Below are 27456 nucleotides of genomic sequence, written 5' to 3'. Positions count from 1 at the left end.
ACTTTATTAATCCCACAAGGGGCAGTTGGTTCAGGCAGCCCAGCACAGCAACATATGAACCCAACACGTACAATAACACGTAGAATAAAAAAAGATACACAGATGCTGGGAATACCGTGGAATCAGAAAAGTGACAAGGTTAATAAATATCGTCCCTTAAAATGTCATTAAAGTGCATCATGACGAATTTAAGAGACGGATGGCCGAAGCAATAAAATATTATGATTGGCGGTTAGTTTTGAAGGCAGGCAAGAAATACCGACGACCTGAGGGCCACAGAGCAAAGTCAACCCACAAATAAATGAGAAACACAGGAGGCTTTCGGTAAAAGACGGATAAAAAACGACAAAGAACGGTGGGACTGGCGGAAAAGGAGTTGAAAGTTTGCGGAGAAGATGGATTTCACAGTGTCACATGCAGTGTTCACATCAAATTTGAGGTTGTCGTCAAAAAAGGTGCCAAAGTATTTTGTATCATACCTGTCAACATTTGAGTAGTAAAATCCGGGAGATTTTTGTGTCGGTTTGGGGGGTGGGGGGGGGGGGGTGGGGGTACCCCCGATATGCACGTCATCACATTGAAATACACAGGCATGGCCCGACATCATTATAAATCAATAGTTCAAATACAGTCATCATGTCTTCCATTTAACTAAAAAACGTTTTTGGTCCTTTTAATCAGACATGGGATGTTTATTTACCTCGACAGTTTCGGAGGTCAATTGTCACTCTTCTCTGACGATGTCACACTAACCTCACGACAACTGCCCCCTACAGGACATGCAGTAGGTTACTGCAGCGGGTGGCAGAGGTCAGACTGGGAATGGGCGGCTCGCCCCCGGGGTATTATTATTATTTTTAATAAATGTAGGTTACGGGAGGGGGCCGGGAAAGGAGGGTAAAATACGGGAAAATCCCGGCCAAAACGGGATACTTGACAGGTATGTTTTATATACATGAGTGGACGGCAGACTGAAGACGCTGACTGTGTTTGAGTTTCCCTGTTTGCTCTTTTAAAGTGAATCGGCTCTCTGCAGCTCATTTCACGTTCAACAGAGAGAGAGACAGAGAGAGAGAGACAGAGAGAGAGAGACAGAGAGACAGTCAGTCAGTCAGTCAGCAGGTAAATAACTGTAGGAAGAGTCTTGTGATGTGAGCAGCCAAACTCCTGCAGCACACCCGACTCCAAACGGCTGCTTCACATGAACAGTAGGAGTGAAAATAAGAGATTTGCTGACAATAATTTTTATACCTGCCAGCCTCCCTTTTTTTTTTTTTTTTTTTTTTTTTAACTCTTTGCCCCCCTGTGCTCACAGTTGGTAATTCCTTGTATTAATCTCCCAACTTCACATTGATACAAATCACATGGCTGTTTTCTGCTTTGCAACAGATGCACCAGTTGTGTGCTGGTTATTTAAAGTTCTTTTTCGTTCTTTTCCATGTCACCTTGCAGATATCATACATCATAGAATGATATAACTGCATGTACAAATGTCCCTCGGTGCATCTGATATAAAATAATCCTCATGTTGAAAAGCTAAGCCTTGGTGTGATTCTCCCCCTCAGGCTGACGGAGGTGTTGAAGATGGCGGCCGGCTCGGTGAAGAAGGAGTGCATCCTGCCGGCGGTGGCCCTGGACCTGCTGAAGCTCTCCCTGAAGGAGGACAGCTTCCAGCTCTTCTGGACCAAGGCCATCACGCAGGGCATGCTGAGGGAGCAGCCGGGGCCCACACAGTGAGTCTGGACTGAAACCAACAAACTCATCCCAACATCTGGAGCTGAGTTGTTGTTGTTGTCGACTGGGCGCTTTGCAGTTGTGAATGCAGAATATAACTCGCAAAAAGAACTCCTCGTAACGCTTACCTCGGTTCGTTTCATGATGGTGTGTGAATCCATTACAAAGTTACATGCATTTTTTTGAGAAACCACACCGGCGACCGTCCCCTGCTTTGGCCAGTCCGCGTAAAAAGTCGATGAGTTCCTCCTTCGCCCGTGTTCAACCTTTCTGTCAAATTTCATGCAAATCCATTCATGATGTTTTGAGAGATCCTGCCTGCAAAGAAAGAAAGAAAGAGACATGAAAACATCACCTGCTAACAAACAAACATCCACAACCAACTTTGATCAGTTGTAAGAGAAACTCTGACTTTTTGTGCTAAGCCGTGCCCATGTGCCTTTTGGCCAAGGGACCTCGGCCCGTGACGAACCCTCGGGAGTTCGGATCGGGCCGCATATTTTTGTCCGAACCCAACCCAAGATGGGATCCCGACCCGAACCCGACAGGTGTTCTTTTTTTTGTGTGTGTGTCTGAACCCGTCCAGATTTTGCTTGTCCTCAATCGCCAGGTTACATTTAGACGCCTGAAATAGCCTACGTGTTGCCTTCAGTGTCGTCATGTAAACTCCAGCACTGTACAGAACAAACAGTAGGTCCATCATTTTTTTTTTTTTTTTTTGGAGAAAGTAACGGACTATTGAAAAACCCAGAGTGGAATCTTGAGTTGGATTTTAGCCTTGGTTGCGGATTTTTGGATTTTTTTGAGTTTGGACATTTTGGAGATTTGCAGTGTTTTTTTGCGTTTGTTGTCATGATATATAATTCGGGTTTTGAAGTGCTGTTTTGAGTGTGTGTTTTCTTGTTTATGTCATTTCATGTCGAGGGTGTTTATATTTAAATAGCATCCTTTGTGTTGGTTCAGGAAAAGGGGAAAAAAAAACAAATGATCAAACGATAGAACAAAAAAGAAAAACCTAAACAAATACAAAAACTGAAACGACTGAAACGACTGACTCTTAAGTATCTTAAATGTCAGGAGAGAGACCGGGCTGGCACCCCTTAGATCATAATAATAATAATAAAAAAAAAAATTTAATTCTCTAACTCAAACCGTCACAACTTGGTCGCCAGAAATAATATTTCAGTTCGTATTAACATGTCTGATGTCACCGTATTGACGCCGTCTCTTCTGTGAGCAGCTACCTGAGCTTCCGGCTGCTGGGCAGCGCCCTGCCCCTCCTGTCTCTGGCCCAGCTCAGAGAGGTTCTGTCTGGGGAGGTGATGAGGCTCTACGGGGAACACGTGGTGTCCGCTCAGGTTAGTCCCACTCTTCAGATATTAGACCTTCAGTGTCGTCAGGCAGTCATTTGCTCGAGCTCTTCGGAATGAAAATCAGCATCTGTGAAGTTACAGAATCCTAAACCAGCCCCTGAGCCTGAAGGTTTCTTCATACCAACACGCTGCATCTAAAGGGAAAACGTCCCTAACTCACTTTACTCTTACCCTTATATACTATATTTACATGCACACAAGAAACCAGATTATTCACTTTGGCATCTGTAATGAGAAATCCACAAAAATCCCACTTCCTAGATAGAGAGACAGATAGATAGATAGATAGATAGGTAGGTAGTAGGGCTGTAACGATACACAAAAATCATGGTTCAGTACGTACCTCGGTTTTGAGGTCTCGATTCGGTACATTTTTTGCAAAATTGCTTTAAACAAGCAATTTTATGTTTGTTAGGAACTTTATTGTAACATTATGCAAAAAAAAAAAAAAAAATACTGAATACTGCTGCCAAGTGCTGGTAATAAGTTTTCCAATAAATATTCTCATTATGAACAAAATCTATATAAGTTTTCCAATAGGTACAATTTTCTCAAATAAACAAAAATATATATAAAATCAGGTAAATGAATACGAAACTTATGTTCCGCCACCTATTATACTCGTGTGGTAACTCACCCGTGCTGCACACCTCTGTGCTGAACCGAACGCCCTGTACCCAAAATTTTCAATACAATACATGTACGGTTACACCCCTAATAGATAGTGTTTAAAAATAAATAAATAACATTGTTGCTGCTTCTATCTAAGATCAAGCAGTCACATAGAATCATGCAGTCAAGAACCAACCATATTTCTAACGTAAAAACTACTATAATTACAAAGTTCTTACCTTTACACTTACCTGCAGTGCTCATTTAAATAAGAAAATGATGTTTTTTTCCCCCAAAAGGTCTTAAAAATCATTAAATCTAACTTAAATGGTACAAAATCAGGAGCTCATTCACAATACTGGCATGATGAACAGCAGATCTAAGTGTCAGTGATTATGTATGTATGTATGTTATGTAGAAGTAGGTTTGCTCGTTGCAGGACGATCCAGTGTCCCGCCTCACTCCTCAGTAGATATTTGACAGTCATGCATGGATGCGTGGATGCTTTCTCATTAACAGCTGATTAACACGGGGATCCCGTCCACTGTTTTCCCTCACAGACACCCGACCGCTTCAAACTGGCCCCAGAAATGGACGCCTACGTGTCGGACTTCCTGCAGGGCTGCCAGGACCCCGACAAGCAGCTGGCAGTGATGGTGGGTTTCTCCTCGCTGACCAACCAGGGCTACCCGGTGGTGCCGTCGGTGTGGAGGGTGGTGCAGCACCTCCAGCCGGCGGCCCTGCATCGCTACGTGGAGTGGCTGAAGGCCATGTTCCTGCAGCCTCAGCTGGAGAACCTCCTGGACTTCAGCACTCGCAAGCAGAAAGACCAGCAGGAAGGAAGGGAACAGTGAGTCCTACGCAGCACGGCCCACCTCCATCCTTAAAAAATCTGCAGAGAAATAAATGCAGTTTAAGGCACTTAGCTGGTAAAAAGTACAAAAATGTCTTCTATTATTAGAGGTCTTGACTGGGAGTGGAAACAATCAGGAACTGTTTTATATGGAGAACCACAAAAGTAAAAAAAAAAAAAAAAAACGATGGATGTGTTAGTGCTACAGATCTGCGTTTGAAATCAAAGATTGTTTTCTGTAACAAAAAAAAAAAAAATTGTATCAGCCATTAAAAGAAAGGCAGTGTGGATCAGTGAAGCCCTGAGCTGCACCAAGAAAAAAGGACTTCATTAAAACAAACAAAAAAAAAAGGACAGAGGTATTTTCTGGCTCAGCAGTGGACTTTCATCATTATCTTTTTTTGAAACTGCCAAATTCTGATGCCTGTAGGTACAAAAAAATGCTTAAATTGGGGAATAAAAGATGTAATTTCTGGGTTTGGTCCTCAGGAAGAACGAGTCCATATCCCGTCTGAGGAAGTGGATTGTTGCTCGGCTGATCTCCGTCGTTGAGAACCATCAGGTGAAGAAGGAGGAGGATCTTGTCATGGACGTGGCCAGGTGAGATCTGCCTCTGCTCATTTGGGTTTTTAAAACCATGCAGAAAAAGGCTGAGTGGTAAATTCCCTCGTGTACACAAAGCGTGTGTGAATCACCAGTCCGATGGTCATGCCTGCAGTGACTCCCATCAGTTAGAAGCAGCAGTTTGTGAGAATCAAGAAGAATCGAGATTAAAATCATCACAAATCAAAAAATCAAGATGGGTCATTCCATGTCAGATCATCAGATGGGTGTCACTGTGGCGACTCAGATTTCAATGACATTGATCCCATAGTTAGAAAACCATGTTTTATGAACACTTTTCAAATTTCACCCACTTTGGACGAAAAATAGATTTTTGGCAAATTTTCAGAGTGGGGTGCTGTCTTACAAATGTTGACTTTGTTTGTCATGCATCATATGTCGATTTGCATTTTGGCACACCTTCAATGTGTAACTTTATTTATTCTGATCAACATGCTGTAATATTGAAGTCAGCTCACTTTACCATCTAAATTAATTCATCTTCATTTTTCACTGTCATGAAACTTAATTATTGGGTGTTGCACACTAAAGGTGAAAGCTTGTAAATTACATGGATTTTCAATATATTCAAAGTGCTGTAAAATTTACAATTTTCACATCACATTCACAATATTTGGTTGTTTACTGCACATACAACAGTAGAATATCCACTGAAAATTTGAAATAAATCCAAGGTGTGCCTCTGGAGATAAGGGGTCAGATACCTAGACCTCCTGTTTCCCACGTTCTGGCATTATTTTCAACTTTAGCAGGGCAGGAACTGGAATGGGTTCTTAATCCAGACATTCTTTCTAATTATTTTAGTTTTAGGGGTGGAAATAAATAATTTAAACATACTAGATCTATTCTTGTGACATGTCTTGGTTCTGAGAGAGTGGTCCCAATAAGGCACAGCCTGAAAAAAATTCAAAGTTTGGTCCTCAGTAGGTCCAAAAGCTTATATTTTAGAGAGAAAGCAACAAAATCTGATTTAGCACCTTTCATTTAGTAAATATGCGAAGTTTCATTAGTCTAGGATGAAAATTAGTAAAGTTACAGCACATTGAAGGTGTGCCAAAATGCAAGTCGTCAGCTAAAACTGACCAAACTCACATGGCAGTGCCTCACTTCATCAAATTCATCAAAAATTCAGTTTTGGTCAAAAATAGCTGAAATTAGGAATTTGTTCGTTTCAGATTTATCAGCTTTATCGGATGTGAGATTTTCTTAGACATTCCTGAGGTCATGGTGACAAATGTATGAAAATTCTGATGATCTGACATGGAATGACCCAGATGTTTTTGGCCATATTTCCCAGCCCTGCCTCTGTGAAAGAAAGGGCAGCTAAGTGTCGTTGTGTTGTGGCTGTTCCAGGTTTGTCTTTTTCCACGCCTTCTTCCACGCCAAGAAGGCCACTCCGGACATCCCAGAGTCGGAGGGGAAACTGTCTGTGCCGCTGGAAGATAAAACCAGAGTCATCCTCATTGGTTCCTTCTTTGGGTGAGAGCTGGAACCCTCTAACCCTCTAACCCTCTAACCCTAACCCTAACCCTAACCCTAAGCCTAACCCTCAGACAGTCACTGTAAACTCAGCAGACACCCTGTGGGGCTTCTTGTTTAACACTGCTGTGTGAAAGCAGGAATGAATAATAGAAAGCGTTTTACCGTCATAGACTTTGTAAAATAAATGGGCGTAGCAGGTGCCACGTCACCCATTAGTTTGTGAACAGCCTGCTAGATGCCACAGATGTCAGGAAACGACGTGAAGCCCAAATTGGGCTCAGGTACAGGGGAGGGGGAGGGGGAGTGAGCCTGCAGGGCGGAGGTGATGCTGGTTGGACAGAGATCATGACTTTTTCTCAAGGCGACTTATTGTTTGAGTCATCCTGAGGGGATTTTAACAAGGAGCAGCAGCAAGACTGGATTTTTTTCTAAGTGCATTTAGTTTGGATCACACACTCTGTGCCATAAGCTTTAATAATAACAGCAAATAAGCTGTAGCAGTTTTCACTTAATAACTTTTGTAACAGTTTGCCTCCGTAAGCTGTGGACCCCCATGTGAAGTGAGCCTCACAGGGACCCTTACCTCAAGGGATAATTTTCTCACAACTATTTAAACACAGCCAATGTGACACCAGTCCAGCATCACTGATCTCATGTTTAAATATATCATTTTAATAATTCTGAATATAGTCTGGTATTTTGTTTTTCTGAGTGCTACTTTTTTTTCTCGATTTCTTTTTATACTTATGTTACAATTTTTTCTTTTTGCTAATTTGCTAATTTCACCTTTTTTTTCTCCAGGAAATTCACAACATGGGAATAAGGCAATGAGTAAATAGCCATTTAACAAAAGTTAAATAAATAAAATAAATAAATAAATAAAAATACAGTCTCTTCTAACAGACAGGAGTTACAATTTCAATCAAACTGACATTTTTCTAAATTAAAAAATTATTTGCCGATGATTGAGAAGAAACAAAGAAATCCAGATGAAAACTTCACTATCAGCCACAGAGATTAGCATGGAGATCTGTAGATTATGTAGATTAGTTGACAAATTTCAAGAATAGGAAGTGAGTTCTGCCTATTCTGAGGGGCAGTTTGGACCGTAGCAAAATTATTCTACACACTCCACTCCGTCTCTACTAAAGTAGTAACCCACCTGGCATCTGAAAAATCCACCAAGCTGCTTGTGACTTACACATCATTTTTGAGCCGGATTATTCTGTTCAAGCTTGCATTGTTTGCTGTGAGCCGTCGCTGCGTGAGTGATTTTAATGTGTCGACCCTCCAGGCTGCTGCAGGCCATGCACCACATGCCCGTCCTCAGCGAGTCGGCCGAGGTGGCGCCCGTCAGCCAGAGGCACGCCGTGGGTGTGACGGCTGATGGCACCATGTGGATCTACTGCCTCGTCCAGTACGCACAGGTTCTGCTCAACCAGCCCAAATACGTCCAGAGCGCTCAGCCTTTCAGCCCGGAGCAGAGACAGGCCTGGGACAGGTAGGACAACAAGACAACAGACTGTGACTGGAATAAAGAAGTTTTTCTGCGTACATCCCCTCTTAAAGGACCACACCAGTGGCTTTGCATGTCCAAGACAAATTTCCCCAAGAGGGACAATAAAGTACACTCCTGATCAAAATCTTAAGACCAGTTGAGAAATTGCAAGAATTTACATTTTGCACTTTTGGATCTTAAGAAGGTTCTAAGTAGAGCTTCAAAATGCAAAAAGAAGAAATGGGAGTGAGACAAAAAAAAAAAATTGAGTAAGCAATTTATTGCAAACAACCATTAAACTGAAATAGGCTGTTCATCAGCTGATCAAAAGTTTAAGACCTTATCTCAAAAAAAACAACAACCCTAAATTAGAAATAAAATTTTCCAAAAAGGACTCAGTAATGAGTAGCTGTGCCATTCTTGTTAATTGTACACACTGTTGTACACATTACAAACCATGCTCAAATATACAACAACAACAACAACAAAATACACATTAGAATAAATCAGAAATACAAAGTCATATCCAAATCCAGGCACTTCCAAAATATGCCCCTCAGGTTATGCATTAATTAAACAAAATATGCTGTCTTCTATTCCAGGCCTTAGAAATAAAATTTGCCATCTTAAATACTTGAGTTTTAAAGTTTCAGTTTGTGGCCATCATCGACCCAGAAGAGCTCAGGTTTTTGGTTTTGCATGGCCTCAAATAAAGGGACCCTCAAGTCGTCATACAGGGTGCAGTAAAACATAAAATGAAATTCATTTTCAACATCTTTATCACAGACATTACAAATCCTATTCTCTTCAGGAATAGCCAGGGCGGCTGGAAGTAATTTTGAACAGGGGGTGCTGTGATTTTTTTTTTTAATAAAAAAAAAACCCAAAAAACTCTGAGACTATAGTCCTATTTAAAATACATGTTAAATATAAATAAATAGACTGAATTTCATTGCTTTATTGTCATATACACTGCAGTGCATGCAGCCAGAACATTATTGAACAGTTCTCCACATCTGTTTCGCCAAGAACACACACAACAAAGTAACACTTTCTGTCTCCAACCTTTTTACACAAACCACAAGGAAATAATCTCTGACTATTTAAACATTAACAGCTCTCCACATCCATTACGCACAAAGCACACAACCAAAATAACACTCTCCATCCCAACCAACTTGCAAAAATACTATTTTACCATGCTCTTACTTTAAGCTGCAGGCAGGTGGCCACAGGGTTACAGGTGTCCAAATGTCGAAGTGCGCTCTGGACTAAGACGGTGTAACTAGCTACATTCATTCACTCTGCTGCTGCCGCTATGGATATATGCTGAATGGAGCAAGCGGGAAACCTGACGTTGACAACGTAACGTCCGTGAACTTGTGTTGATTAGGCCTAAAATTAATTAAATTAAAATCTAAAATACACATAATAGTCTACATGTGTCAAAAATCATTTCCCAAAATATTCATAAGGAATTTATAAATTTTGCAAAATATTTTAATACATTTTTTTAAAAAATCTCCCTCTCGCCACTAGGGGGTGCTGCAGCACTCCCAGCACCCCCACTTCCCGTGGCCATGGGAATAGCTGTGGACCGCCCTGCTTCAATGGCCATGTAGGAAAAGGACGGTCAGTGGCCTCAAAGACGCTCCTGCAAACTGTCAGGCAGCTGAAGAGTTTACATGTGGATGTGGACCGGGTTCTGGCCGTTCACTTCAGTGATCAACCTAAACTGTTCATTCATTTAGTCCAGTCATTTTATGAAAAAACCTAGGACAAATTGCAAGAGAAGCAAACTCAACTGATTTTGAGTGAGGGGAAAAAAAGTCCCAAGAAATCCCATTGGTGGAAAGTTTTGAAAATCACCTCTATATGACCATATATATACAGTAACAATATACAGTAACCTTTTAATTAACTGTTATATAGTACCCTTTTAATTCACTGTTTAAATGTCTCTTCTGGCATTTATTCCTTATATTCCTTATCAACGCATATCAAATCAGATAATGTGTGATATGCATGTGTAAACAGAATATTTCAAAGAACTTGTAATTGACTTTTTTTCTTGTCTTTGTGTGTGTAATCAACTTGTGAATTTTTATAGTGATATCTGAAAGTAAAATTTTGAACCCCTTTCCCCTGTGTGTTAAAAACAGTGTTTTTTGGTAATATGTGGTCATAAAGAGGTGATTTTCAAAACTTTCCACCAATGGGATTCCTTGGTACTTTTCCCCCTCACTCAGGACAAACTGAGGATACAAAATCAGTTGAGTTTGCTTCTCTTGCAGTTTGTCCTTGGTTGACCCCAATTTTGGCCTAAAATTACTCGACTACATGTCAAAAGAGCCACACAAACCCCTCATCTGTGTACTTTTTTCACAGCTCTGTTATCTGTTATATTATTAATAAAAATGCATCGTTCCTTCCAGCATGCTCGAGTCCGTGGCCAGCCTCATGAAGAAAGCCAAGAAACGCCCGACGGCAGAGATCAACGCGTTCCAGCAGCTCTTCCTGTTGGTTGGCATGCACCTCTTCAAGGTACGAGCACACCAAACAAGCCTAGTGTACACCTGTAGTGTTCAGAGCTACTTCATTATTATTAGTAGTATTATTATTAATTTAAAACAAATATACACAACCACACAACAAAACAAAGGACATAAGATAGACCCACACAAACACACACACACACAGCTTACACAGTTACACAGTTCATCTCGCTTTACACAACCAAATTAATGATTCATATGAAAATGTAAAAATAGGAAATTATAATTCTCCAACATTCTCCTTTTCTTTTCTTTCTTTTTTCTCTTCTACTAGAATGAATCCGTCCCCAACCTCTACTGTACAAATCTCATTACCAGCCTGCCGCTTCAATAAACTTTTCCCATCTTTTTAAATATTTTTCATCATCATCTGTATGTACAGTATAGCCCTCCAAAATAAAGTAGTGTTTAATAAACATTTTAAAGTGATTAATATTTAATGAATCTTTTCCAGTAGCTATTAAATTAAATCTTTTCCCTAACAAAATAATTAAGTTCATATTATATAATTAGTTGTCTCTCTTACATCACCCAGCATCACAGAAGGAAAATCTAGTTAAAAATTTAAATTCATTACTTTACACATATTTTGAACTTTGTCCCAAAAAATAGAAACAACAGGGCAATACCAAAAAAGATGAACAGTTGATTCAACCTCTGTGCCACAAAAGCGGCAATCATCTAATTCTGAAATCCCCCATATATGTAACATTTTCCTTGTTGGCAAAAAATTATAGATTATCTATTGTTGTTTTTTGTAATAATTTAAACACTTGGTCCCCTGGTATAGGTCCATCAAAAAGATCCTCCCATTTTTTCAAAGTACCGTATGGAATAGTAACTAAAGATGTTGACGTTCAGAGGTACTTTGTAGTGATGGGAACCAACAGAAATCTTCTAAATTTTCAAACCCAACACTAGAGCGATGCACTAATTAAAGTTTAATTCTTATTGTTGTGTCGTACCAAACAATGTATGGGCTGCATGCGGTACTGAGAGAAATACAGCCGGCGGTGTACTTTCTTAAAAATTCACACCACTCTGAAAATTTGATGAGTGAGAGTCAGTAATGAAGAAAATGCTCTACTTTCCGTGCGTTGTCTGAAATATTGTGTGTTTGTATTGTGTGTGTGTGTGTGAAGGCCCCCACAGAGCTGGTGGACGTCATGAACGACCTCCAGAACTGCATGGAGAAATCCCAGGAGAAGAAGGCCAAGAAGACAAAGAAGCAACAAGGTGACGTTTGGGAAGTTTCATAAGCCTCAGTAATTTTAATAATTCATTAGATCGTACAGTACTGGTGCGAAAAGCCTGCCACTATTCAACAACAACAAGAAAACGTTCCTTTAAAGCATCTTACCTTGTTGCTGAAAGTCTGCATCTTCACGGCATTTTCAAATTGGATCTAATGGACAAAATAATCCAAAATAATCCAAGTAATCCAGCAAGAGTCTTGTGAGAGTGAAATGTGTCCCTCATTTCTGTCCCAAAACTACATTTTTTTTTTTTTTTTTTTGCCTTGACTGTCTGTTTTGCACCGTGAACTGGAAGCTTTGAGTTTCTGTTTTCAGCACCCTCTAGTGGTCAGAAATCTCTAAGTGCAGCTTTAAATTTGTACAATGCAATTTCTGTTTCTATTTTTCTTCTATTTTACAGCACAATAGAGGCTATAAAGAGTCCTGAAACTAAAAATGTGCTTCGTGGAAACTTTTTGAGATCTAAGTACCAGCTTGCACAGACTAGGAGAGGAGGAAAATTTTTCAGTATTTGCTCTTTTGTTGCTCATATTTTGATTGTATATTCTCGATCAAGTAACTGGATGTGCTTTTGCCCTCCTGCAGCCGCGCAGGAGGATGAGCCGCACTGGGTGGAGGTGATGGTGGACCTCCTGTTGTCCCTGCTGTCCCAGCCCAGCCGACACATCAGGCAGGTCTGCAGGACCGTCTTCTCCTCCATCTGCCCCCACGTCACCGCCACCGCCCTCACAGCTATCCTGGACGTAAGTACGACATGAGGAAAATAAAAGATGCACCCATCAATTACCCATCGACCATAACTGAACAAAATGTGATCGCCATTAATTGTAAACTCCCACTCTGTACCCTTCGTTTTGTGTGTCTGATGTGATGTTGCTAAAATTCACGCTGCCTAGAGGATGAAATAGATAATAAGATTAAATGTTTGTTTGAAAAGAGGGCTGAGTTCGCAAGATGGTCTTTGCAAAACTGGGAATACAAAACAAAAATCTTTCACTGAGTACATAAGAATTACAAAGTAGACTTAAACCTTAAAAAACTAAAACCTTAACCTTAAGACTTTTTATCTCTGTGGACACTGTAGCTGTGTGAAACTAAATCACTGCTAATGCCCGGAAACAATTGGCCTACCAAGGGCTCAGGAGACGTCGCCTAGTCTATTCTAAATTGTATTTATGAAATATTGAGGAACATTTGAGGAACATTTCTCATTTTGCGGGGGCTGCTAGAGTGAACTAACTTCCTTGGCTAGGGACTAATCACGGCATTAACGTTTTTGAAAAGCTGCTTGAGTTGGGGCATGCTTCAACAACATTTCAGTCTGCTTGGAGAAAAACAGTGATTCATTTTAACATGTTCAATGCATCCCTTCAAATTACAAACACTGTCCACCAACTCTTGTGAGTGTGAATATTTCTGAGCCATCTCAAAGACGGTTACGCTGCTGTGTTGCACTTGTGTGTAATCCCTGTTGGCACTGGGGCTTTGGACGGGCAGGTTCTTGACCCAGACAAGGACGAGGAGGAGAGCGCCATGGTGGTCACTGACGACAAGGACGCTGACCAAACCCTGAAGGAAGACAAGAACCCTGAGGAGGAACAGGATGAGGACATGGAGGTCAGTTCTTGTAATTGTAATCATCTATATTCCATCAAAAATTAGTTGTGTGGGTCCGTGGGAGATTCAGACTTGGACACTCATACCCTACCATTAAATAAACAAAATATAAGGACAAAAATCTTCAAAAAAAAAAAAAAAAAATCACCAAAAACTCAGCTGCTGAGTTTTTTGGTTATCAGGATATTTATCCAGTCCAATAAAGCCCAATGGTAATAAGTTTATTATTAATGTCACCTGTCTGTTTGATTTTCCACACCCTGTGTAACACTAACCCTAACTCCTGCCTAACCCTCTTCTGACATTAACTCCAACCCTGAGGTTAATTTTTAGCCCGGACACTGAATTATGAGTATCATGTTGGGATTCCTAGATATTTATTTATTGATTGATCTTCAACCCATGTGAATTTTGACTCTCCCAGGAGGAAATGTCTGATGGAGCAGATGATGACTCCAGTAAAGATGAAGATGATGAGTCAATGGAGGAGGAGGAGGAAGAGGAGGAGGAGGAGTTGGATCCGAACTTCCGTGTCGAGCTGATGAAGGTCTTACAGAAGCAGAACGCCTTGGTGGGTCATTCAGCTTTTCATCTCGAGGCACTGGTTTCAAATCCGGCTCCTAAATCCAGAGCACTGCTGGTTTTCTGTGATGCTGTTCACCTGACGTCCCAGGTGTGAACGGGCTTCTGTGGCTGGAATGAAACAGCGTTTGGCTCTGGGTCCTTAGGAACAGGAAGGAGCACCACTAAAAACCGGTCACATTTTAAGGTGCTATGTTGTGTCAAAAGTAGAGTGAGGGTACCCGACCCGACGGGCTGGGGCTGAGGTCAAAGTAAAATGCAGCTAGGGCCACCCGACCCGAGCCTGAGAGCATAGTAACCAAGTCAAAAGCACAAGATCAGCTTCTGCATGCCTGAGCTGTCCTCGTGCAGGTACATGAGTGCACAATATGACAGCATGTAAAACTAAAGATAGTCCTGCACACTTCTCTAACCTGCTGACTGCAATGTCAGTGTAACACTGCAGGCATAACCAGTCAGCAGATCATAAATGGACACGTGTCATAAGATTAGATAAGATAAGATAAGATAAGATAAGATATTCCTTTATTAGTCCCACAGTGGGGAAATTTCCATGAGTGGCACTTTATGAATAAATCATCAGCTGGTTAATTTTGAGACGGGTATAACTGCAGTAAACAGAGCCTTGGTGCTGGCCCTTGGGTTTATTCCACCAGCTAGTTCATCACATTCATCAAGTCCCAGGCGGAAATCAGTTCCCCTTGAAAGAAAGTGCTTTACAGCACAGGGGGAGATCACTTTACAGCACAAAACAGGAGGAACAAACACATTTAGCTCAGTTTTTTTCGAGATTCTAACTAGGGATGAGTATTTGAATAAATTTACTTCAGAATTAAGAATCAAATATCAATTAATCGTTATTAATTATTATTATTATTGGCAGCTCCGCCTTTAGCTCTTTGTCGCCTGGAGATTGTGCCTCAAAGCAGACCTCTAAAACCTTTTGCCTCCAACGACACCTGTGGGCAGCATCTCCGTCTTAATCATTCTGCAGATCCTTTGGGTGATGTGTTCTGCCCGTCGTGCATCACAGCTCGTCCGTGGTAGCACTGATGTGATGGCGGGCTGAGAGGAGGGTTCGTTCCCCGGGGTCGGGTGTGTGTCGTTCAGGTGGTTCATCACTGGGCTCGTGGTCGTGTTGGACGTTATGATGACCTTCGTCATTCTGTAGCTCGAAACGGTCCCATGCCAAACTTCGCCGTGCTCTCTGCGTGTTTACCCTCAGTTTCCGTTCGGCAGCGCGAGGAAAAGTACTCCGTTTTCTCTTCATCTACTGAATAGTTGAATTGCGCCCCCTGCTGGGTAACATGTTTGCTCTACACAGTGTAAATCAGTTGCATTGCCCCAAAACACACATTACACGACCTCTATTTGATATCAATGTTAGATCAATCGCAAACCACATGATCGACCAAATTCTTACCGATAGATAGATAGATAGATAGATAGATAGATAGATAGATAGATAGATATACTTTATTGATCCAACCAGGGAAATTCTGGTGTTCCAGCAGCAACAGTAGAAACATACAATAAAGTTAAATAAAAAAAGAATAAAGGCTAAATATGTACAATAAAGACCATAAAGACTAAAAACTAAAAATATACAATAAGGGCTAACCTAAGGAAAAGAGATGTGAGATGTGAAATATACAAATATATCAATTATTGATCATTGATTAGTGATGCCCATCCGTAATTGAAGCACATGCAGATGGTGGAAGGAGTGGACTGACATGTTTATGTTTAAAGGATGATTGACAGGACTGACAGGAGGCAGCCAGGTTTATGGAAAATGTTATTTTAATGTTGCATCAGAGACACTCAGTCCACCATGTTCTGATGGATCGATTTGATTTTATTTGACAAATTAAAATACAGCACACAGTACAATAAAATTAGTTTGGATATTGCAATAAAGTCAGTTATTTCCATTCCATGTATTTGTAGTAATTATTACCAAAGATAAGTAGACAGTGATACAGTTTGCTCTTGGTCCAGATGTGTGTTGCCATGAATTATTACATGAACAGGAGCTGACACAGCCTCGGCACGGGCCAGAGTTCAACATGGCACAGGTCTTCCAGTTTTAAGGCATGATTATTATTTATTTGTATTAATTAAATGTTCAAAAGAAAATCAAACATGGTTTTAGCTCTTATCCAGGGAGACTTTGCAGGAGGCCGACAACAGAATAAACTCTGGTTCATACATCAGCGCTCCATGTAACTAAAATGCAGGTCAAAGGTCGGCTGTAGTGTGCTGCAGTATCGTGTAACCTTTAAGGCTTTCATGGAAACCTCTTCTCTTCCAACGTGCCACACATGCAGGCCACAGAGGAGGATGGCAGTGATGATGAGGATTTGGACGATGAAGCCATGATGAAGCTGGACAAGAGCCTGGCAGCTCTCTTCTCCGAGCAGAAGAAAAAGACCCAGGCCAAGAAAGACGAAAAGACCAGACTGCACAAAGAGAAGGTGCTGGTGCGCGAATTCAAGATCAAGGTAGGCCGTGATCGTTATTTCATTTTGTTTCTCAGGGCGAGGCTCTGCCTTTTAGAAATTGATATGTTCTCATATCAAGGTAATAGCTCTTCCGACTTTCTGTTACTACTGAACAAAGCTGTGGGGAGGGGTGCGCCATGTTTACTTGTTTTATTGTGAGTTTGAAGGAATATTTTGTCAATATACTGAAACGAGATACTTTGTAAAATCAAAAAACTGTGAACATCAGAACGCTTCCTCGGCGGCTGAAGTCAGAACGCATTTCCCTGTTTCATCGCAGTAAAGAAAAGAACAGTCAGTTACCAGGGAATCTGTACATTTTTTGTCGTTTGGGTGAATTGAAGTATGTGTGTTGTGTTGCTGTTTTTCGTGGTGCAGGTCCTGGACCTGGTGGAGGTGTTTGTGGCCCGACAGGCCGGCAGTCCTCTGATCCTGGGTTTGGTGGAGCCTCTGCTGACCGTCATTGAAAGAGGGATGAGCTCCGACAGCGACCAGCAGGAGCAGGACTTCCTCCGCCGAGCCGCAGACATCTTCAGGTGACACTTTTTAAAAACACTGTCCGATTTCATCATTTTCATGTTGATTATTGTTTGTTGACTAGTTATTTACTCGAATACAGCTGATATTTTCATGTATTCTTTCAGTAATGCACTCATAGTTGGCCTATCTGCCCCTAGTGGCCGTACAGAGGCACTGCAGTGTCTGTAGATGACACACTGAACCATTCATCATCCATTTGCCTCCGTTCTGCAAAACCACTGAAGTTTGAATCGCTGTCGTGTAGCAGGACAGATGTTTAGCTGACAGCGTTGAAGGTTCGAGTAAATCCCTGTTCCTGTGCCACTTCAGGAACCAGCTGTGCAGGTCCAAGGTTTACTGCAGGACCGTCGGCGACAGGCAGGGGGAGCTGCACGACCTGCTGGAGAAGCTGATGTCCCGAGCCCAGAGACTGGCCGACTCGTCAGTCTGCCTCTACTACTTCAGGTGGGACTCACCTCGGGCTCAGCTGAGAGACCTGAGACAACTGGAATCAGAAAAACCTGAAATCCAAGCATTTGAGCCGACATGCAGGATGTTCAAAGTAACAATAGAACACACTGAGACAAAGAAAATAGATGTTAATTTTTTAATGTTGAATGTGTAGACCATAGGTCGACAGTTAGCGGCCCCCAAGCAAAAACATCTGGCCCATGAGATTGTTTGAACTAGAGAATGAAAATAAATTTTTAAAAATTATACTTTTTAAAAATCAGACTGACAGTCTCAAAAAAGCTCTTTATTTGAAAACTTCATTTTTCAGAACAGAAACATTTCAATCGATCTAAATTCTTATTTGTTATATGTGGATACGAGGGTGAATAAGCGCATCAGCGAGGTGCAGCGTGGACGCTTAACATACAAAAACAAATGAGGTCAGCGGACAGCGCCTGGTGCTGAAATTCCAATAGTCTCTAAAACACAAGTTGTCACTCAAACAACGGACATAGGCATCATATGTTCTGTCATTTCACGAGCGCCTGTCATTTTCATCCTATTAATTCAATAAATTAGCCATTCTTTTGGTTGTGGCTCGCCATGTAATGGCTTTGAAAAAATCTGGCCCGAGGCCAAACTTAATTGCCTCGGTGTAGACTATAGCATCATCTACTGTAACAACATCCATTTTGCAGTTGAAACTTGACTGACTCGTGATGTAAAAGAAATAACGGGAAAATAATGAAAAGAATGGGATATAAAGAATAGAGCAAGTATAGGTTGGATAACCACATAACCAACAGTTCCACCACCGTGACATGCTAAGTTGAAATGTACGAATGAAGTGGAGAAAGATTTGTATTCCATTATCAGCAGGTTGTAAGATAACAGCAGTATGAGAAGTTAAACTGGCTGCAAACTGCGTCAACAGGGATCTCACAAGATCACTGCATGTCTCATTACACAAGACAAGTCTTCTAAACTCTCGATTACAGTGCGTGTCTTACTATACATCTTAGAGTTATTTATTTATCTTAATTTTATTTATTTATATAGCCCAGAATCACACATTACAAATTTGTCTCAAAGGGCTTTACAGGAAATACAACATCCTCTGTCCTTAGAGGATGTTGGTATTTTCAAAACCCTGATGATTTCAGGTTAGCTGTGGCGTTGATATGCCTGGCAGATCTTGATGATAAAGCTCAGTGAAAAAAAAAAAAAAAGTTGAGTATTTTTGCTGCAAAGCAAAAATAAGTGAGACACTGGGTGTAGAAATCATCATGAAACTGAAACTGTAAGTCCAGAGAGGCCTTTGTGTTCGGGGTGACCGTATTTTCAAAACCCTAAACCAGGAAACATCTTTAGTGCTGCATGTTTGTGCACACACACACACACACACACACGCATGACACACAATTCAGCAGAACAACACCGTGGACGGCACCTCGGCAGACAAAGACATAGTTCACCTGAAAACTGTACAGTAACAATAATGTTTCTCACATGAACTCCACCACCTCTTCCTAACTGGGTTCACCATCCCTTTAACTTCCCTCTGTAAGTGTGATAGTGTGTGTGTTCTGCGTCAGTCATAACAAAAGTCACGTTGGTCAGTTGTGGGCAGGAATTTGTGACATGATCAGAGGTTTGTCTCAGCCTCTCAGCCTGTTAGAAGAAACGACTGAAAAACGATTTTATCAGGTTTTGTGGGGAAAAAAACCTTTACTGAGACAGAACGTGGACGGTGTGTGTGTGTGTGTGTGTGTGTGTGTGTGTGTGTGAAGCCTCCAGTTTCTACTCAGTTGGAAAAGTCCAGTCAGTTGTTGGATCTTGGTGCCGTTTGACTCCACGTGCTCACGGTGTTTTTCGTTGTGCCCCCACAGTGCATCTCTGTACGTGGTCAAAGTGCTGAGAGGAGCTCTTCCTGCTGAGGCCAAAGACGAGCAGAAACCAGACAAACCTGCAGCGGAGGACGTACGTTTACCTTATTTTAATATTATTTTTTAATCGAGCTTCACTTCTCGTGACACCAACCTCATGCCAGCAACACTTGAAATGAAAAACTAGTCAAAACCTGAAGAGGAAAGCAATAAAATATCTTTGAAGTCTTAAAATAAATTAAATTGAACGGCCTAAATTGAAAGTTTAAAGAATATTATTGTATTGTTGTCACATTTTGTAAAATTATTCAGTGGTTGAGTTGGATTGCTAAATATGGTCTTGAATGAATGTTTTATTTCGGTCATTTTCAAGCGGCAGAAATCAAATACACCCATGAATAGACAATTACTTATGCACAAATATTTAAACAATAACTAATATTTCATTTCCTTTCAGTGGAAAACCAAAACAAATATATAATAAATACAAATAAACACTGACCGAAAAGGTATAGGCTGAAGCCTTAGCTTATTTTGCCTAACCTTCTTACATTACTAATATTTCGTCTGCTCACTTAAATAATAAAATAAAGTAAATTCTTCAGTCTTCAAGCAGTTTCTCTTTGTCCGCCTGTGTAATTAAATACTTTTGTGTTTTATTTATTATTATTTTTAGGGAATCATTTTTTTTGTCCAGCTGATCTTTACCACAGAATCCATGAAGCACAGGACAGAAATGCGGTGATGTTTGACGTGTAAAGTGAAAAGACATCTTGACCGTGTCCTGTGTGTCCAGGTGCGGTTCATGGGGAACGTGGACGTGGATCGTGTCTCTGCCGTCTTCAGAGAGGCTCTGAGCTCCTTCATGAGCCGGAGGAAGAGCCCGCTGACCGCTCAGATGTTCAGCGACCTGTTCACCAGGTTCCCGGTGAGTCCAGTCCTGATCCGTGTGCCATGAGAGGGGATAGAAGCTGTGTCATGTTTTGCTGCATCATGGAGACGTGACATCAGAGTGAGTGGGATTTCTTAGGTGATGTTGAAGTTGGTTGGTTCGTCCTCCCCGGCTAAGAAAACCGCAGACAGCGAGTTTTCGTCTCCCAGGACGGTGATGGAATGAGGGAAAAAGAACCTAGCCCACCGGCACCTCCCTGTCCAACAGAAAACGGGCCAGCACAGCTGATGTCTCGTCCCGCTAGATTTCCTTTTTTCCTGCAGTTTACGGTCCGTGTCCGCAACATTCATAGCTTCCTATTGGACGTGGTGCTATTAATCTGCCACTGTGCGCTGTGATTGGCCGGGAGCTACACTGGAAAGGCAGAGTCTCTGCAATTCAGTTCAATTCAATTCAATTCAATTTCATTTATTTATATAGCCCAGAATCACAAAATACAAGTTTGTCTCAAAGGGCTTTACAGGAAATACAACATCCTCTGTCCTTAGACCCTCACATCGGATGAGGAACAACTCCCTAAAAAAACCCCTTTAACAGGGAGAAAAATAGGAAGAAACCTCAGGGGAGCAACAGAGGAGGGATCCCTCCCCAGGACGGACAGACGTGCGGTGGATGTTGTAAGCACAGATAGCAAAGGGGCACAGAAGCAGTATGACAAAAAATATAATATAAAAGAAGTAGACACACACACTAACACACATTGCTGGTGGCTCACAAGACATGATGGAGAGGATCATTGTTCAGTATTGGTTTTTTTTTTGGTTTTTTTTTTAGGGAAATCCTACTCACTCTGCCTTTTATATATCCAGAGAAACGTAGGATTATAAAAGGAGATGGCACCCCTGGGCAGTAGATTTTGAGGCCAACGAGACGAGAGCTCCATGTCTTTGAATGGGGAGCTGCCTGTGTTTAACATGGTGGATATAATGTCATTTGCTCTCCTTATCCTGCAGCGTCATGACGTTATTCAGAGATGGCTGCCTGTAGGTTCACTGGCGATGCTCAAATTCCTTATAGTCCAGTAATTTTAGGCCAAAATTGGGGTGAACCTAGGACAAATTGCAAGAGAAGCAAACTCAACTGATTTTGTATCCTGCACTAATTGGAATAAAAGCCAGAACAGATATTTTAACAGTGAATTAAAATGTTACTATATAACAGTGAATTAAAAGGTCATTATATAACAATGAATTACAAGGTTACTATATATATAGTAACCTTTTAATTCACTATTTAAATATCTGTTTTGGCATTTATTCCTTATATTCCTTATTAGCGCATATCAAATCAGATAATGTGTGATATGCATGTGTAAACAGAATAATTCAAAGAACTTGTAATTGACTTTTTTTCTTGTCTTTGTGTGTGTAATCAACTTGTGAATTTTTATAGTGATATCTGAAAGTAAAATGTTGAACCCCTTTCCCCTGTGTGTTAAAAACAGTGTTTTTTGGTAATATGTGGTCATAAATAGGTGATTTTCAAAACTTTCCACCAATGGGATTTCTTGGGACTTTTTTTCCCCTCACTCAGGACAAACTGAGGATACAAAATCAGTTGAGTTTGCTTCTCTTGCAATTTGTCCTAGGTTTTTTCATAAAATGACTGGACTATTAGAAAATTCAGATTCTACCTTGTTCGGTTTCTGTGAGTCATGCGACACCACGCGGCAGACAGACTGTCAAACATCAGCCTCTGCCTGATGTTTGACGAGGAGGACGGCGTTGCTGAGTTACAAAGCTGCAGGTTCGACATGAAGCCGTGGTGTGATGACGCTGTGTGTGTGTGTGTGTGTGTGTGTGTGTTCCCTCCAGGTGCTGTGTGTTAAGCTGGTGGACACAGCAGTGCAGAACATCACAGCTGGGGTTCGAGAACACCAGCAGGTAAGAACACACACTAACTTACAACATCTTTACACACACACACACAAGGCGCCGTAAGGCCTCCTGACGGGCGGCTGTGATCGATCCAGATCCTAACGAGGGCAGGTGTTCTCACTCAGCCTCAGAAACACCTGCACACAGCGCTCAGCCGCACAAATCCTCACTTCAACTAAAACTTGACACTTTGGAGGATGTCGGTGTTAAGAGTCACTCAGGAGGGCTTTATCATTTTGATTGATTTATGCTGGCAAAGAAATGAGATCATTGTGGGACTTAAGTTGCTGTCTCACATCAGCTGGAGAGTTTGCGCTAATATTTCTCATCATCATCATCATCATCATCATCATCATCATCATTATTATTATTATTATTATTATCATCATCATAGAAACTGCAATTCTCTGATCCATGTTACTGTTAAAATCTAGATATTGCTTTAAATGGAAAACTCCAACATTTTGTGAAAATGTACCCAGCCTGAGACCTGATGTTTGATCCCGTGTTCGCCTCTGCGTGTCCCGTGTTTCAGTTCTTTTGTGTTAGCTTAGCATAAAGACTTGAAGTCTATGTGAGTCAGGAGCCTAGCTCCATCAAAGTGAAAACATAAAGGTGTAAAGGTGAGAGGTTTCCATTATTTTTGTCTTCCCACTGCACAGCTGCACCTCAAACATCCATTTTGTGTGTGTGTGTGTGTGTGTGTGTGTGTGTGTGTGTGTGTGTGTGTGTGTGTGTGTGTGTGTGTGTGTGTGCGTGCACGTCCAGGGCCAGGCGTGTGTGCTGGTCCTGCGAGCGCTGCAGAGCAGGGAGGTTCAGCAGCTGCTGGCCGACGCCACGTGGGCGGAGCTCTGTGAGAAGGTCGTAGGTCAGCTGGTGGCGGTGAGTCCACAGACGAGGAGCTCTCGTCTTTATTGTTCACAGGATGAGACGCTCAGATTTCCTTTATTTGTGGGACTAGACAAGTTTGACTTCCTCCCGCTGCCTTTTGAACATGCAAATGACAAATTTATTTGGCTCTTTGGTTGTTTGCTTTTTCTGTTTACTTTTTGTTCATGTCTTTATTTTGTTCTATTTTTATTTATTTATTCATGTTCAAAATAAAAAAATAAATAAAAATAAGAATATGATGCATTCCAGACAGGGAAGGTCAAAAATGTCTAAGTCCTGTGGGAGAAATTAGGGAAAAACAGGGAACAAACAGGAATATAGTTTAATACTTTCCTATTTGTTTTGCATATTATTTACATTAACTGGTTATTTTAATAGGAGGAGCTGACGTGTGTGTGTGTGTGTGTGTGTGTGTGCTCTCAGAGTCTGCAGCAGGCGGGTCAGGCTGAGAGAAAGGTGGTCCAGGACAAGGTGGTCAAATCCTTGGAGCTCTGTCAGTTCCTGGTCAAGCGCATCCAGCAGCAGGTAGGTGGACCTCCAGGATGAGACGCGTTTCAAGGCCGAGTTATGGATCTGCGGAGACTCGACGCAGCGCGGACACAGGCGCTACACAGATGGTGTGTGCCTCGTATGTTTCTGCGTAGTACGCTAAGCAATTCTCTGCCAAACGCAAGGGGGCGTGTTTTTTTTTTTCTGCAGGCCTACGTAGACCCTGTGACGTGAGGTCGCTGCTCTTCCTGTTGTTGTGCCAGCAGCGCCATTTTTAAAAGGAACAGCAGCTGTTATTGTTATTCGACTCGTTGGTTAATTTCAAAATTACGGCTTTAACACACTGCAAAAACCCAAAATCTTACCAAGAATATTTGTCTTATTTCAAGTCAAAAATGTCTTATTTCTAGTCAAAATATCTCATTACACTTAAAATAAGACATGATCACCTCAGAAGGAACTTGTTTCTAGACAATTTTCACTTGAAACAAGTGAAAATTAGCTTGAAGTGAAATTTGTCTAAAAACAAGTTATTTCTTAGATGATTATGTCTTATTTTAAGTGTAATGAGATATTTTGATTGAAGATTTTGAGTTTTTGCAGTGTAGAAGACATGGCCACCGAGAGAGAGGAAGATTAATGCTGGAGCTGGAGCTGATTAACATCCAACAACCTTTTTAAATCCATGTTGTTGTGATATTGATTTGGCCATACTGTGACCTACACCGACAAGCCGATGCTAAATAATAAAGAGTCGTGGTTTTTACAGAACTTGCTGGCTTTATTATGAATGCAAAGTGTTGAACTATAAGGGCAAGTCAATACAAAGACACATAAGAAAATTTATATACACATCATATAAACACTTAATACTTGAAAAGTGACGCCGGAGGTGCGAAATCCCGGAAATGATGTAGTTTGGCGGACCAATCACAGCTCTTGTTGTCTGTGTAGGGCCTGTGTGGGGGCTACGTCGGGTCCGTGTAGTTACAATTTTTCGAAGGTGTGCGTCAGGCTCTGCGGCGGTAGCAAGGGAAGCATTTGCTACGCACACCCTCCGTAAGCTTCGCGTACGCAGAACCATAACTCGCCCTTGAGGAGGTGAATCCGGGCGTGGCAGTAAAACGCCTCGGAGTCGCCGCTGACGCGTGTCTCTCCTGCACTGCAGAAGCTGCCGGTGGACCTGGAGCCTCTGCAGAAGGTGCTGGAGTCCCTGAGCAACGTCTTCAGCTTCAAGAAGACGGGGCAGCTGGAGGACAGATACTGGGCTGTGATGAAACACTTCGGACACACGTAAGATTTCACTACATCAGCATTTTTTTTTTTTTTTAAACACACAGATTAACAACACAACAGTGATGCTGCTGGTAGAGCTCTGCCACCTCTGAGAGCAGTTTTTTTTTAAGATGTCGTCTGAGGGCTTGTGCACAATGCAGGCAAGTTGGTTGATGGATCTGTTCTCACAGCTCTGTGGGCGGTGTGGGAGGCCACTGATGGCTTCTATGCAAATAGTCTAGTGCAGCTGGAAGATGTGAAACAGGAAAGTCTTTTTTTTTTTTTTGCTACTTAAATCTGTTCAGATGTTGAAGAGAATCTAAACACCAAACCCAAATCCGTGTGAAGCCGGACTTGTACTGGTGAGAAGTGCCTGGTCTGTGGTGGCAGGCGATGTCACCGCCCATAGAGCCGACGTGGTGACATCACCTACCACCACAGACCCCTGCTTTAACCCTTTATAGGGGACTCATTGAAATACTTTGAAATTAAAAAAAAAAACAACCCTAGACTGTTATTTCTCATTATTATTGTTATTATTATTATTATCATCATCATAGAAACTGCAATTCTCTGATCCGTGTTACTGTTAAAATCTAGATATTGCTTTAAATAGAGAACATGACAGGACTTTATTACTTCTATAAAATTTTTCTAAAAATTTCATTTTGTAATAGAAAATCAAAGCCATTGAGATTGGTCAAATGCCACAATCATGTGACCTGGGATGTAGAGCGATTTTTGCTGATTGGCCGGGTGAAGACCAAATGATTATTGAACTAACTGAGACAGGGGATGGGCCTGATATGTAAAATTTCTGAAATTACCAAAAATAGTCACTTGCCCTATAAAGGGTTAAGGAACTACTGGTGGTTAAAATCAAACTCCATTTATAGAAACAATGACTGACTTCTTGAATGTGCTCACTGTTATTTTTTAAAGACCGTTCCCCCACAGACATCAAGGTGACCATGCATGTTCTGCCGCTCATTTTGACAGGAGGCCCAAATCTGAGAAGGTGAAGAAACCCACTGCAGAAGCTGATCAGCCAGCAGTGACGAAGAAGAAAGGCTTCCTCCCCGAAACGAAAAAGAGGAAAAACCGCAAGAAGCACAAGCCTTTAGAAGCTGCGGCGGAGCAGGCGGCCTCCGCAGACAAACCTGCGGGAGAACCAGGACAAGCCAAGAGGAAGATGAAGAAAACAAAGAGGAAACAGCCGGGGGGAGGAGAGATGAGCTCACCGCTCAGCCCAGCCAAGAAGAGCAGGACTTTGCCTGAGAATAAGGCGGCCAAGAAGAAGAAGAAACAGAAGAAAATGGCAGAAGGCTCAAAATAAACTGGACAGTGGTGTGTGTGTGTGTGGCTGTGTGTACGCTTCTTAACTGGGCACAAACACGTTTTAGTTTCCTTCATTTTTGTTTTTTATAAGTTGTTATACTAGAAGCAGTTATCTGCCATGTACGTCACTTTTTTACAGAGCTGACAAAACTGTGTGAACGTGTTTCAAGATCACCTGCTTCTGAGTTAAAACCTGAAGAGCTGGGGTCCAAACGAGGTGTATTCCCGCTGTACCCAAATAAACAGGATTTGTCATGACAGTGGTGGATTTCTTCCAGCTTGACTGGACAACACACTTAGGAAGCCCGTTCGGTGCATAATTAGCTCTTCCAACATCAAATCGTGGTTGAAGAGTTAAAAATGGTTCTCTAAACAGTTTTCTGAATATCCTCGTTTACTGGCTCGGCTTCCCAAGTCCAGCGTGTCAGTGAAAATGACCTCCCTAATAAAGTGGGTGGCAAAGGCCCCAGGGATCTTTGAGGGACTTATGAGGTCCTCAACTAAATGAGGAATAGTATAAGTACACTTTAATCATTTAAATTAATGTGAAATTATACTAAGACATTATATAATTAAAGATATAATTAGAGATGATCTTATTTACTTGTCATCTTTTTTTAATGATGCTTTTGCAAGGAGGTCAGTTTACTGGCCATCTGTTGATCCAGCATCACTGACTTAAATATAGACTGGTATTAATTGTGAATGTAGTTGTCCTGCATGCCCCCCACCTCCCCCTTTTCCACTAATTTGTCTTGTTTTGGTTTTTATAATTTTCTTTTTTTTCCCCAATTTAGATTTTTTTTTTTTTTGATAATTTGCTGAATGCCCTTTCCCATGAGCTTCTGAAAGGAATCAAGTGAATTTGCTCAGGTTTCAAAGGGTTAATGTGCTATGTGTTTAAATACTGCCAGTCAGAGTTGGTAGACCTGCCCCCTTCAGTGGGGTTCTGGCAGTCAGAGCCCTTTAGTTCTTCAGATTCAAAGAGGGGACAGATTATTTTGTTAGAGGAGAAACTCGACTCACCAGAGTTGCTTTAAACTCCTGTTGGCATCTTGTTCCTGATGGCAATTGTTGGAAAAAAAA

General features: G+C 41.5%; 1 protein-coding gene across 1 annotated transcript in view; it reads left to right on the top strand.

Moving 5' to 3' along the window:
• mybbp1a (MYB binding protein (P160) 1a) overlaps positions 1-27456 on the top strand; it is a 34599-nt gene extending 7143 nt beyond the window's left edge. Inside the window, exons 7-27 of the mRNA XM_030069170.1 lie at positions 1566-1733; positions 2975-3092; positions 4280-4569; positions 5062-5172; positions 6550-6675; positions 7973-8179; positions 10612-10720; positions 11874-11967; positions 12573-12730; positions 13485-13604; positions 14029-14175; positions 16517-16690; positions 17069-17226; positions 17540-17674; positions 19552-19642; positions 20345-20476; positions 22315-22383; positions 23146-23259; positions 23692-23793; positions 24926-25050; positions 26032-27456. Of these exons, the coding sequence (XP_029925030.1) occupies positions 1566-1733; positions 2975-3092; positions 4280-4569; positions 5062-5172; positions 6550-6675; positions 7973-8179; positions 10612-10720; positions 11874-11967; positions 12573-12730; positions 13485-13604; positions 14029-14175; positions 16517-16690; positions 17069-17226; positions 17540-17674; positions 19552-19642; positions 20345-20476; positions 22315-22383; positions 23146-23259; positions 23692-23793; positions 24926-25050; positions 26032-26368 (3085 nt within the window). The 3' untranslated portion in view covers positions 26369-27456. The remainder of the gene's footprint in view (positions 1-1565; positions 1734-2974; positions 3093-4279; positions 4570-5061; positions 5173-6549; positions 6676-7972; positions 8180-10611; positions 10721-11873; positions 11968-12572; positions 12731-13484; positions 13605-14028; positions 14176-16516; positions 16691-17068; positions 17227-17539; positions 17675-19551; positions 19643-20344; positions 20477-22314; positions 22384-23145; positions 23260-23691; positions 23794-24925; positions 25051-26031) is intronic.

The sequence above is a fragment of the Myripristis murdjan genome, chromosome 14 (assembly GCF_902150065.1).
Source record: "Myripristis murdjan chromosome 14, fMyrMur1.1, whole genome shotgun sequence".
NCBI lineage: Eukaryota > Metazoa > Chordata > Actinopteri > Holocentriformes > Holocentridae > Myripristis > Myripristis murdjan.
This window is presented reverse-complemented; position numbering and strand designations above follow the sequence as displayed.